Source organism: Oryza sativa, chromosome 1 (assembly GCF_034140825.1).
Source record: "Oryza sativa Japonica Group chromosome 1, ASM3414082v1".
NCBI lineage: Eukaryota > Viridiplantae > Streptophyta > Magnoliopsida > Poales > Poaceae > Oryza > Oryza sativa.
This window is the reverse complement of record NC_089035.1, coordinates 3,079,649-3,093,403: the sequence shown is the minus strand read 5'-3', so window position 1 is coordinate 3,093,403 and position 13,755 is coordinate 3,079,649. Positions and strand designations below refer to the sequence as shown.

The window sequence follows — 13,755 nt, the reverse complement described above, 5'->3', positions numbered from 1 at the left end:
ACCACTGTAATTTCTACGGTGCACATAAATATCCATCATAATAAGGTACAGCCTTACAGGCGATCACATTTCTGCACCTTTTGCAGTGTTGAGTTCTGTTGCAGTAATAACACCTAGTGATTCAGGTAAAATTGGTTTTGTTAGTATAATAAGTTTATTTTTGTTTTGAGAGAGAGTACAAACACAAGCGTTTCCGAGGTACAGCACCTGCGTACTCATTCCTATAAACAAGTGCACGTAAACGGCACATTTTATTTCTATGAGCACTTTCAACAGACTAGATCGGTATATTTTAAAATTGATAAAGTCACTATCGATGTCTTAACCGACTGATGGTATATATTGAGATTAACGAAGTCATCACCGATGTCTCGCTATCGACCAGTTTATGATTTTGATATATATCGATGAAATAGTTCGGTTCACTTCAAGCGCACAAAAAAATTTAGCATTCCGTAGGAATTGCCTTTTCTCCCCTAAAAATTCATTTGAAGTTTAGCCCCATGTTAAATTTCTTTCGAAACTTTTATGTGTCAAACTATTCTCAGGAAATTTTATAGGGCCAGGCCATAGAAGATGTGAAATTCCCCCTCGCGTTGCGTCTCGTCCTCTCGTCGCTTCCCTTGGGCCTGGAACTGTATGGCCTACCCATCTACTATATCTGTCACGTTCTCCCTCCTTCCCCGCCCTTCCATTTCACACTTCGCCAACGGCCACTTCAATCTGCAACCGCCACGTCGCCACCCAACTGCCTCGCCCGCTCGCCGATGGCCGGAGAGGAGTTTGGCCTCGCAGCGGCCGCCGCCGCCGCCGCCTCCGCCACCGTGGACGCCGCTTCCGGCCGCAGCTCCCGCGTCACCGCGCTGCGCTCCGTCGAGGACATCTTCAGCGACTTCCGCGCCCGCCGCTCCGCCATCGTCCGCGCCCTCACCGAAGGTCGGTGAACTCCTCGCTTGATCGAACCCCAACCCGAAACCTGAAACCCTAGTTTGAAGCGGAGCCTAACCGCGCGTCTTGTTGCGCAGACCTCGAGAAGTTCGCCGCGCTGTGCAATCCAGGTGAGTGAGCACCAGCATCGCCCCTTCTCGATCGATTTCGACGCGATTCCCCTCTCCCGCGTCGTGGATTGGTGGTGTGATTTGTTTTCGCGTTTGGCCGGAGCAGATCTGGACTGCTTGTGCCTGTATGGGAACTCGGACGGGACGTGGGAGGTGGCGCCGCCGCCGGAGATGGTGCCGCCGGAGCTGCCGGAGCCGGCGCTGGGCATCAACTTCTCGCGCGACACGATGTACAGGAGTGATTGGGTCGCCCTCCTCTCCGTCTTCTCCGATTCGTGGCTCCTCGCCGTCGCCTTCTTCCACGGCGCCCGACTAGATCGCGACGACAGGTACACGGCCCCTGATTCCTCGCTGCTCTCACGCTCTCACACCATGTTATTGCCGTTGTTGATTTGAATGTTTGATCAATTGGTGAGTTTGTCGTTGCGTTGAATAGTACCAGAGCAATATCGTCAGAGAAGTTTTTGAAATAGATCAATTGCTGAGTTTACGTTGAATAGTACCAGGGCAATATCGTCAGAGAAGTTTTTGAAATTTTCCACTGTAGAATTCCCAATGTTTTTGAAGTTTTTGATATATACCAATGTTTGATCAAAAGGAGATGGACTCATGGCTATCTATAATCATATGATGTTGCTAGGAATAGTATGCATATTTTCAGGCAGAGAAGGTAAACGCTGTAAGCTCTGCAATTAGTGAGTGATTTTGTTTTGACATCAGATTGAGAAGGGCATGGCTGTTGTTGTTTTCTTAGGATGGACTGCTTCATATGGGTATTGGTGCTCAGATAAACAATGTTTGGATTATTGGATAGGATTAAGTACGATATCGATGATTCTGAACTTCTGATGTTTCATTTGCCAGAATACTCAACCTTTACTAAAGGGCATCCCCTTTTTCTAGATACTAGAAGATCAATATGCTGCATGTAGTCTTTGGGGAACATGCTTTGGTTATATCTTACTTGGTTCTGCTTATAAGTTGTTAATTAACAATGGGTAATCCCTGAAGAAAAGGCATGATGTGATTTCTTTTCTTCTGAAGTGGAAACCTGGGTATAACATGCTGTAAAATGAAGGTGCATATCAACCAGTCTGAAAGGCAATAGGTTGCTTGGAAACTTAAATCACACTTAAGTATCTGCAATGCTGATTTGCTTTAAGATCCAACTGTGCAGTTTGATGATATTCTATATTTACACGAAGTGCATGATATATTGATCAGATAAAATTCTTCTTAAACCTATATATTGGCAACTATAAATTACTAGTTTATATGCACGTTGAGGCATGGACAATAGTTTAACATGTGTAACCCATCCTGACATGTACTATGACCGTTTGTTCTTAAACTGATGATTGGTGTGAACGCTCTTATTCTATTGTTCCTCACATTGACGTATGGGTGAATGCGTATGCCTACTGCCATGGCCATGCACACATTTGATGACATAATACACTTTATGTTAGGATTTCTCGTTTAGTAATATTAATTACTATGTAATTTGTGGGATCACCATACTAGAAATTTGGGGGTGAAGTGTTATTTATTCCTTCTTGTTGTTAATTAATCATCTTATATCGATATTAACCCCAGCCATCATGAAATTTTAAGTTCTGTTGCACTAAGAGTGCGACTTCCACTAAGCTTTCTTATGCCTTGCTATGCTGGGTTGGGAATTGACACATAATGTTTGCTCTATTATCTTTACTCACTGATGCTAATGTTTTCTTTTAGAAAAACCAATTCGATCATGCTAATGGCAAAGCAACGCACAGACTTCAGAGCATAGTGGATATATGGCATTGTGTCGGTGTAGTTTTTTTTTTTTTTTGAAAGGAGGACAAAAGCTTTGCCTCATATATTAATAGAGAGGGAAAAAATTATACAAAGTATGTACAGGGCCAGTCGGAGAAGACCGGCCCACAAGAGAGAAGTTCTTTAGGTGATATCTCCCAAAAATCCGAACTCCTGCAGCCTAGCCGCTCCGGCTTTGACCCAAGCTCTGCCTTCCTCTTTGATCTTTGCAAGAATTGAGGCTGGTGTTGAGGCTGTGCTTCGAAAGATCCTTGCATTACGCTCCCCCCAGATCTCCCAGGTGACTAGCATCAGTAGAGTTCGCAGAGGGGCTCTTGGGGTGTTGGGGGATTTGACGACGAGGTTCCACCAGTGTTCGATCGAGGGGCAGTCATTCCATTTGTCCATTTGGAGGTCAGTATGCGTCCATCTCTGAATTTCTGCCCAAATCCTCTTAGTGACTCTACATTTGGCCAGAAGGTGAAGCACTGATTCGTCGATTGTGCGGCAGAGGGGGCAAACCTTTTGATTTCGCCAGCCTCGTTTCCCCAATCTGTCAGCCGTCCATAGCCTATTCTGGGTAGCAAGCCAAGAGAAGAATTTGCATTTCGGCGGTGCCCACGCTTTCCAGATCGATTGGTAGAAAATGGATCTTGTTGCTCCCATGAACTGTAGCCTATACGCCGATCTTGTCGAGTATTGCCCATTTGTCGTTAGATTCCATCGGATGGTATCTTGTTCTTCGCTCAGGGGGTCCATTCTTCTAATCATGGACCATAGATGGACGTACTGGCGTAGATGGTCCGCATCTGTGATGTGATGAACATCGATATCGCGAATCCAGTTGTTATCTTGTATGGCGTCATGCACAGATCTGCTTTTACGCTTTGAGGCTAAGAAAATGTTGGGGGCAATTTTCCGGGGAGTTTGATTTTCTAGCCATTTTGAATCCCAGAAGCGCGCCGTTTTGCCATTCCCGATTGTTATGGTTGTTGCCGCCGAGAAGAGTTCCTTATCTTGTTGATTGCATGGCACTGACATCCCTACCCATGGCTTGTCTGGTGCCGCCCATTCGTTCCAAAGCCACCTTAACCGCAGAGCGGCCGCAAAACGCTGTAGGTCCATTACACCTAGTCCACCTAGGTCTTTTGGCCTACAGACCCTTTTCCAGTTTACTTTACACTTGCCACCAGAGATAGTCTCGCCCCCTGCCCAGAGGAATTTTCTCCTGATCTTGTCGATGTCCTCCAAGGTACCATCAGGAAGTTTTAGAGACGTTAAGTGGTAAATTGGTTGCGCCGTGAGGACCAATTTTGTTAGGCAAACTCTGGCAGCTGTTGACATTAACCTCCCTTGCCAAGGTGCTAGTCTCGAGCGACACTTGTCTATCAGAGGCTGTATGTGCACCTTTTTCAATCTTCCTACCACGAGGGGTAGTCCGAGGTATTTCATCGGGAAATTTGTTAGTCCTGCCGGGAAGATGCGCGTAATACTGGCAAGATCCATGTTATCACAACGAATGGGGGCAATCTGACTTTTGCTCATGTTTGTTTGAAGGCCCGAAACTCCACCAAAGGCTCGTAGAATTTCCGTTAGGTTCATCATGTCTTGGACACTCGGGTTTACAAAGATGGCCGCGTCATCAGCGTAAAGAGAGGTTCTGAACCTTGGTGCTCTGCCTCGTAGGGCGGTAAGAAGCCCGAGATCTGTTGCTTTCTCCAGAAGGTGATGAAGAGGGTCAATAGCCAGAATAAAAAGTAAGGGGGATAGAGGATCTCCTTGCCTGAGACCTCTACCATGCTTTATGGGCACTCCTGGGCAACCGTTTAGTAGAACCCTTGTTGTTGAAGAGACTAGGAGATTTGTGATCCAGTTGGTCCATTTAGAGGTGAACCCTTTCCTTTGTAGGAGGTCAATGAGGTAGTCCCACCTAACGGAATCGAAAGCCTTGGAAATGTCTAGCTTGAGCAAAAGAGTCGGCGTTCTTGTTTGGTGAAATTTCCTTGCCAGATTGTGAACATACATGAAGTTATCATGAATGCTTCTCCTCTTAATGAAAGCACTCTGGGCCTGACTGATCAGGGCTCCCATGTGGGGTTGCAAGCGGAGAGCAAGAACTTTGGAGATCAACTTTTCGATACCATGAATGAGGCTGATTGGCCTGAAGTCGCCTATCCCTTCAGCCCCTTCCTTTTTTGGAATTAGCACCACGTTAGCAGTGTTCAGGATTTGCAGATTGTTGCTCCGTAACTGGTCAAAGGAGCGAATCACCTGCATGATATCTTCTTTGATCGTCCCCCAACAGGCTTTGTAAAAGGCTCCTGTGAAACCATCTGGGCCTGGCGCTTTGTCTCCCGGTAGCTGCTTTAAGGCCGCAAAAACCTCCTCTTCGGTGATGGGCCCGCTGATTGTCGTGCAGTCAAAGGATGGCAGCTGCAGTGCATCCCAATCGTAGTCTACTAGTCTCGGGGCCGGGCGCGCTAGGAAGGCTTCGAAGTGTTCTTTGATGATAACTGCTTTTTCCTCATGCTTGAATTTCCAGGTGTTTCCAGTCCTAAGTCTCTGGATGAAAATTTTCCTCCTTCTTGCATTCATTTTAATATGGAAAAATTTAGTGTTTGCATCACCTTCTTTAAGGTAGGTGACCCTTGAGGCTTGTTTTTTGCGGGCTCTTTCGACAATTGCAAGCCCAAGAATTTGTGTCGGTGTAGTTGAATTGCTCTTTATGCGATGTAGCATATGGTGCTGATACTTATTGTTTTCACTTTCACTTTCAACAGGGTGCGTTTGTTTAACATGATCAATGATTTGCCAACTGTATACGAAGTTGTCTTCGGTGTGGAACAATCTGATGAGCAATCCGGTATGGACAATGGTGCCAAAGACACGCCCTCTCCACAGGTAAAGTTGAATGTATACATTACAGTCCTTCCCCTGTGTTGAATATGTTCTTCAGCTACCTTTCTAAAATAAAATTTTGTTCTTCAGCTCAGCAGTCCGGTGATACGCAGGTAGAAAATATTGCCGAGGCCAAAGCACAAGAAGCAGTTGACGGTGAAATTCTCCTGAAGAAAAGAGATGACGGTGAACTTTATCTCAGAAAAAGAGATAAGAAGAAATTTTTGAAACTTTACTGAAGAAAAGAGATGACGGTGAAACTGTCGTAGCATATACATAGAACATAGTAGAAACGTGATGACTGCTGCGAAGGCAGAGAGCACAGAACACTGATACAGCTGTCCAAGCTGCATCTCATAGAGATCTGATACATTTCGTTAAAAAAAAATAGAGATCTGATACAGTAATAGCAAGTGAAAATTGGGGCAGTTCATAGAGATCTGGAAACAGTAATAGCAAGTGAAAATTGGGACAGCGTCGGACGGTCGGTGATGATGGCATATTGCAGAGTTGATAGAGGCTTTGTTTTTGCAGGGTTCTATCATCTTGGTACTCCTTGTTCTTTATTATGTTTAGTTTACATTACATGATGATGCTAACCAGCTGATGCGAGGAAAGGCCAGACAACATATGATCTATGCTTGGATGCGCAGAAGTGGGCTAATTGGTTAGGTTGGTGGAAGTTGCAAGGTGAGTGCGCGCATATGCCCTTTAAATTTCTTCATAATTCAAAGCTGTTCCAAGGGCTAATAAGGCAGCCTATTTCCTTGTATTTTCAATGCATCGACTTGTAATTTCTTGCTTATTGAGCATTCAAGATGACTTCGATGATTGACTATTTCAAAATCGACTGTTGCTGACCTGGTAGATCTCCATTAGTCGGTCACCTTGGTCGATGGGGAGACTCAAGAGAGACCATTAACGAGTTAAGAGTGATTTCCGGACGACTATGATAACCAATTACTGCAGTTACTTAATTCAGAAACTCAACTTTAAACTTCAGAAAGAAGACGACAGTAACATTACTGCAGGTCTACAGCACGAGAAGAAGAGGAAGATACTAATGTACTCGAAAAGGACTTCCAAGTACCTTCCAAGCACCTACCGGCTACCGTCCTAAAATCATTTCCCAAGTGATGATTTACATGTAAATTATACAATTAGTTTTTTATCTATATTTAATGCTCCATATATGTGTCTAACGATTCGATATGATGTTTTTAGGAAAAGTTTTTAGGGATCTAAACAGCCCTTGAAAGACAGATACCGGTGAAAAGCCAAGAAGTAAAAGCTGAGAAGGAGTGACTCGCATGAGTCAACACTTAGGTGGTGTTCTTTTCTCCTGAAGATGAAGATGAAGTTTTTTACGCAAAATAAGGTGGTATTAAAGTATGATTGATTGCGTTTTAATTATTATAAACTTGAAAAATAGATTAATATAATATTTTAGAGCAACTTTCATATAGAAAATTTTCACACGAAACACACTATTTAACAGTTTAAAAAGCATATCACGAAAATCTTAATCTTCATCCAACTCTTGTTGGATAAAAGAACGGGACCATATGTGGTGTTTGAATCTTCTGAAAATAAAAATAAAGATTAAATGTTTCACGCAAAACGAGATGATAATAACGTATGATTAATTGAGTTTTAATCATTACAAACTTAAAAAATAGGTTAATGTGATATTTTAGAACAACTTTCATATAGAAAGTTTTCGCACGAAACGCACCATTTAGCAGTTTGAAAAACGTGCCACGAAAATCCATAACTTTATCCACTCCTTGTAGTGGAAACGAACATGACCATAATACTGAACGTGATATATTCCAGTACACGAATCTACATAGGATATGTTAGATCCAGTCTATGCTGATTTTTTTTATGCATGGGGCAGAGGCAGTAGTTTACAGTGCCAACGCTCGGAAATTAGGAGGTACTCCCTCCGTCCTATAATATTATAACCTAGGACTAGATGTGACGTTTCATAGTACAATGAATCTGGACATAATGCATGTCCAGATTCATTGTACTATGAAATCATGTACAGATTCATTGTACTATGAAACGTCCCATCCAGTCCTAGGTTTCAATATTATGGGACGGAGGGAGTAAATACATAGCATAGATTTGCCATAACTCAGGTACTTGGGCGAGCGACGATAGTCGGTACTACTCCCTCTGTCCTTAAAAAAACTAATATAGGTGGAGATTTGGCACCACCTGAAATAAAGAATATAGATATACGGATGACCCTTCTCCTCCCTTCTATGTTTTGTTTTGACCTTCCAGTGCTCTCATAGAGACCCCTGTCCAGCCATATTCAAATATCATGGGTCTCTCTGAGTTTTCATTGATTTTTATGACCTTATTCAAATAAAAGAGGTTCCCAAAAAAAGAGATTATTAAAGAGAAAGATGAGAAGAGATGGAGACAAATAAATACTTTCCACAGCTTGTCTACATAAAGCGATTTTAGAAATTTCATTTCTAAGCTGCTCATTCACTAAATTAGGCCTTTACACACCCCCACTCCTGCGGTCCTGCCCGAAATCCTGCTTTGGTGGGCTTCCCCCAAGGTGACACCGAAGGTCTACCTCCTTTCGTGCGCCCCTCACCTCCTCCATGAGGATGATCCACTGGATTCATTGCAACACCACGAACAATGGGGCGTCTGCCTAACGTACTACTGGTTTACTACGACTTAGTTAACTCACGAATTTCGATGTTCCCGCTTATACTTAATCGATAACGAAGCTGAATGGCTTTTTTCGGTCCAATTGCATCCATTTTTGTTGCTGAAATTCTTCCTGAATAGACTCGATTCTCTCGTCAAGAGTTTCTTTCTTTCTATATGATAATTCGAGATTTATGTTGTCTTTTTACGAGACGGAGAAAGCATTCCCCAGTGGCCTAGTGGATACCATCATATGGATTTCAAGCTGCCGTGTAACCTGTAGTAATTTTTGTTGATGATTAGACCCCGTCGCCGTTGCACGATATCGATGTGAATGACACCGGCCCGCGGCAGCTCCCTGTCGGACTGAAATTCAGGAGACTTTTGACTAGTTGTCACCTATCGCAATAAAAACATAATCCAGGATTATTCGTAGTTAGGGCTCACCAATGTACATGGTATGTTTTAAAGTGATCTATATAGATGGAACTCACATAAATAAATTTTAAAATCTCTACATAGATATAAACTAACATTAGGAGATAAGAGAGAAATAAAGATATATAATACTTCCTCCGTTTCATAATATAAGTCATTCTAATATTTTCCACATTTATATTGGTACTAATGAATCTAGATAGATATATATATATATATATATATATATCTAGATTCATTAGTATTAATATGAATGTGAGAAATGCTAGAATGACTTACATTGTGAAATAGAGGAAGTATTATTTATTTCATATGGGTTGTCTGTATACATATGGATATCTTTTATTATTTTCTCTACATGGACTACTTGAATAATGGTAATAGGTGGGTGAATAAATATTATACTACCTGTCCCAAAATATTTGTCGTTGTTGTTTAGCATTTACTAAGTTATTGTTTAGCATTTACTAAGGTTTGAAGAAAAGACTATAATATCCCTTAATAAATAATGTATAGTTGGATGTGGGATGGTGGTTGGGTGTAGAATGAGAAGAAAATTTGAATTGGAAGTGGTTGATGTGACAAGTAGTACTTCAAATTGACAACTATTTTAAGATATTTTTGAATGTTAAAATGATAAGTATTATGGGACGAAGAAAATATTACTTGTGGACTACTTTTGCACTACATTGTGGATACTCTTAGGAATGATCTTTTTTAGCCCTACTTTTGCACTACGTTTTGTAGTTCATGCTGCATCTAGCTACAAATCTGTAACCTGTTTTCCTTCTCTATCTTCTCTTATCACCTCCATATGTGTTTATAGCTGATTTGTAGCATGTTATTGTACTTGTTCTTATGGAGGATGTATTTATATTGCACGCACTCAAATTATATTCTTTACGAACTTTAACTTTTTCAATCTATTCCCCATACCAATTGTTCGTTTGTTATTTTGGACACAATATGCTAGTACACATCACCTACTCTCTCCGTCCCAAGAAAAGACAAACCCTAGTTTCCGTGTCCAATGTTTGACCATCCGTCTTATTTGAAAAATTATGAAAAAAATAAAAAAGATAAGTCACGCATAAAGTATTCATCATGTTTTATCATCTAACAACAATGAAAATACTAATTATAAAAAAATTTCATATAAGACGGACAGTCAAACGTTGACACGTAAACCCGCGGTTTGCCTTTTTTTTTTTTTTTGACGGAGGAAGGGAGTAGGTGAGATGTCATCGGACAGAAAATGATTATGCTACCCTGCCCCCTTACCCCACTAGTACTGGTTACAAGACCCTCGCGGACAAAAAGGCTCGGCCTGTTGATTCGTCTTCGGTCTTCCCTGTCCTGTAGGAGTAATAATTAAACAAGTAGCCAGAGTATTGATGCGCTGATGGTTACCAAAGTACGGACTACGGAGTACCCAGGACAAGGACTACATTGATAAGCTATCCTATAGAGCTTTCACTGTCCTTTCTTGGTCGTGTCGGTCTCAGCTTACGAGCTCCGACCTCCACTCGGTTTGATTTTCTCAGAGCACGTTCAATAGTATAGCTAACTATTAGCTCCAATTTATCTATAGCTAATCTAATAGCTCATTCATATAATAGTTACATACTACACTATTAATACGCGGTCCCACCTATCATACACACACTGTGTCTTGGAGTCCGTGCTACAGCTGGCTACAAATCTGTAGCCCGCTGCTCTTTTCTCTCCTCATTTATCTCCTTAAAATATATTTGCAGCTGGCTTATAGCCTGCTATTGTACCTGCTCTCATGGAGATGGAGATGAGATTAAGTTTTTTTACGTAAAACAAGGTGGTATTAATTAACAAACTATTACGAGTAACAAACTATTCTATAAACTTAATTAAACTTAACCAAGTTTAACTAGAAAAAGAGTAAAAAACGACTTATAATATAAAACGGATGGAGTAGATGACTTCGATAATTGACTATTTCAAAATCGATGGATGCTGACCAGGTAGATCTCCATTAGCAGGTCAATTGATCCATGGCGAGACTCAAGAATGCATCATCAATGAGTTACGACTTACCTAATATATTTGGCGTGCAATTTTTTTATGCGTTCGTGAAAATAAAATCAATGAGTTCGACTTACGAGTGATTTGGACGACTATGATAGCCAATTGTGCATTTTCAGAAAAAGAATGACAGTGACATTTACTGCAGCATGAGAGGAGAGGAAGGTACTATCGACGCATCTTTTTTCCTTACAAAGTTCAAATTTAAATTTGAAATCTTGTGACGGTGAATTCATGTTTGGAGAGGGTGCGCAAATACCATATGATCCTCGAAAACCAACCCTGTCATCTAACCCAAAAAGGAAGGAGCTACCTAGATCTACTAGTATACTCCATCCGTCCCAAAAAAAGGCAAACCCTGGGTTTGCGTGTCCAACTTTGACTGTCCGTCTTATATGAAATTTTTTTATAATTCGTATTTTTATTGTTGTTAGATGATAAAACATGATTAATACTTTGTGCGTGACTTGTCTTTTTAATTTTTTTCATAATTTTTTCAAATAAGATGAACGGTCAAACATTGGGCACGAAAACCAGGGTTTATCTTTTTTTTTTTGACAGAAGGAGTACTAGAGTACCTTCCAAGCACCTACCGTCCTAAAATCATCTCCCATGTGATTTGATTAGTGTGTGGATACCGTCTGGACGCTTATGAATTTATACATAAAATTTAATTTTGAAGCTTTCGGACAACCGCTTGTTCAAAGTATAAAATTTAAAATTGAACTTATGTGTGCTGATGACTGGTGTGTGCGTAGCTAGAACCCTCCTAGGCTCCTACATTGTGGTCATGCCAACCTGAACTCCTGAAGTTTAGAGTGCAGTGGCCGAGTTTTGCAAGCCGATAATCAGCTAGGTGGTGTTCTTTTATCCCGAGATGAAGATTAAGTTTTTTACACGAAATAAGATGGTATTAACGTATGATTATTACAACCTTAAAAAATAGATTAATATGATATTTTAGAGCAACTTTTATATAGAAAGTTTTCGCACGAAACGTACCGTTTAGCTGTTTGAAAAACGTGCCACGAAAATTTTAATATTCATTCAACTCTCGTTGGAGAAAAGAACGGGACCATATGTCTTCAGTCTTCATCACTGTCCTAAGTTAATAATACACAGTAGTACTGAGCCGATGGCGATGGTGACTAATACTCCATAGGCAGTAATGTACAAAGGGCCGTCACTTACAACATACAGTAAGTTTTTCGGTCAGATTATATGCAGAATTGGTCAGATTATTGGCAAAATCCATGAGCTAGCTACATTGACTTGTGAAAGTCGTTTGGTCCAGCCGTCCAGCAGCAATTGCTACCTACGGTACAGAGTGTATTGCTGACTTGCTGTGGATGTCCCTCGTTGTTAAGTATCATCCAAATAAATAAATAAATATAATTATAAGATAGATTAACACGTGCTATATCACTACATAATAACAAGTTTAAATTTGATCTTCACAAGTTGTAAAAAATAACAAATCAAACTTTAAACAATATACTTGCATGTCTGTAAAATGATATATCATATATTAATATCTCTTGTTGTTCTTTTAAAAAATATAACTATCTATTAACTTATTAAAGTAATAAAAAAAGAGCCTTCCAGTTTGCTCTCATGGTCTAAAAATTCTCATATTAATCGGAGAAAAAAATAGAGTCCATATAGTAATGAAATTTAAATATATCTGAAATTTAGAATTAAAAGATAAGGAATACTTAAAAAGAGACTAGAGTTCATACAAGTATATAATTTAGAACTAACTAAAATTCAGAATTAAAAAAGACATAAAAGTAGAGTTTAGTGTCCATATATAAATACAGTTTAGAAATAACTAAAAGTAAAAATTAAATATTAAAGAATATTGGAAGAAGAGTCAGAGTCCATATAAAAATATAAATTAAAATAACTGAAATTTAAATTAAAAAAATAAGAACTATTGAAAGATGAGTCTAGGGTCCATATAAAAACACAATTAGAAATAATGAAAATTTAAAATAAATAAATAATATTGTAAGAAGAGTCTAGAGTGGATATAGGAATTTAGAACTAATTGAGAATCGAAATTAGAAAAACAAGAAAAATTAAAAGTAGAGTTTAGAGCCTATATAGAAATACAATTTAGAAATAACTAAAAATTAATTTTTTTAAAAAAATAAGGAGATTGGAAGATGAGTCTAAGTCCATACATGAATGTAATTTAGAAATAATTGAAATTCAGAATTAAAAAAAAAATATCAGAAGAAGAATTTGGAGTCGATATAGGAATACAATTTAGAAAATAACTTAAACTTAGAAACAAAAAGTAAGGAATATTTGAATATTAGAAGAGAAGTATATAGTCCATATAAAAAATACAATTTACAAAAAATAGAAATTCAAAATTTAAAATAAAGAATATTGAAAGAGGAGTCTATAGTCCATATCGGAATATAATTTAGAAATAATTGAAATTCTAGGTTTATAAGAAATATTAAAAGAGGGGTTTAGAGTTCATATAAAATAAAATTTATAAATAGATAAACTTTATAATTAATAAATAAGAAAAATTGGAAGTCCAGAGTCCATATGGGAACATTATTTAGAAATAACTAAAATTTAAAATTACAAAATAATTAATAACTATCATGTATTTATAATACAATATCAATATTCAACTTTGGCTAGTTTGGTCGAGTTAGTACATAATTTAAAATTATATTATCATTTTTAATATATTTTAATAATAAAATGTGAAAACATATACTCCCTCCATCTACTTTTGATAGTCATATTTCATCTTGACACACAGACCAAGGATAAGTAATTCTACTTATCATCCATTTAAACA

General features: G+C 39.2%; 1 protein-coding gene across 1 annotated transcript; it reads left to right on the top strand.

Annotated features, from left to right (window-relative positions):
- The first annotated feature begins 694 nt into the window (after positions 1 to 694).
- LOC107277190 (PHD finger protein ALFIN-LIKE 1) lies at positions 695 to 6,525 on the top strand. Its single transcript, XM_015781056.3, has 5 exons — positions 695 to 936; positions 1,026 to 1,058; positions 1,165 to 1,387; positions 5,636 to 5,756; positions 5,844 to 6,525. The coding sequence occupies exons 1-5, from the start codon at positions 768 to 770 to the stop codon at positions 5,868 to 5,870; spliced, it is 573 nt and encodes a 190-aa protein (XP_015636542.1). The 5' UTR covers positions 695 to 767; the 3' UTR covers positions 5,871 to 6,525.
- Positions 6,526 to 13,755: the final 7,230 nt, after the last annotated feature.

Excerpts from the sequence above, each read along its gene's own strand:
- LOC107277190 (XM_015781056.3), top strand. The coding sequence starts at position 768 with ATGGCCGGAGAGGAGTTTGGCCTCGCAGCGGCCGCCGCCGCCGCCGCC. Across the intron at positions 1,059-1,164 it reads CGCCGCGCTGTGCAATCCAG|ATCTGGACTGCTTGTGCCTG; the intron begins GTGAGTGAGCAC and ends TGGCCGGAGCAG. Across the intron at positions 5,757-5,843 it reads AAGACACGCCCTCTCCACAG|CTCAGCAGTCCGGTGATACG; the intron begins GTAAAGTTGAAT and ends TTTGTTCTTCAG.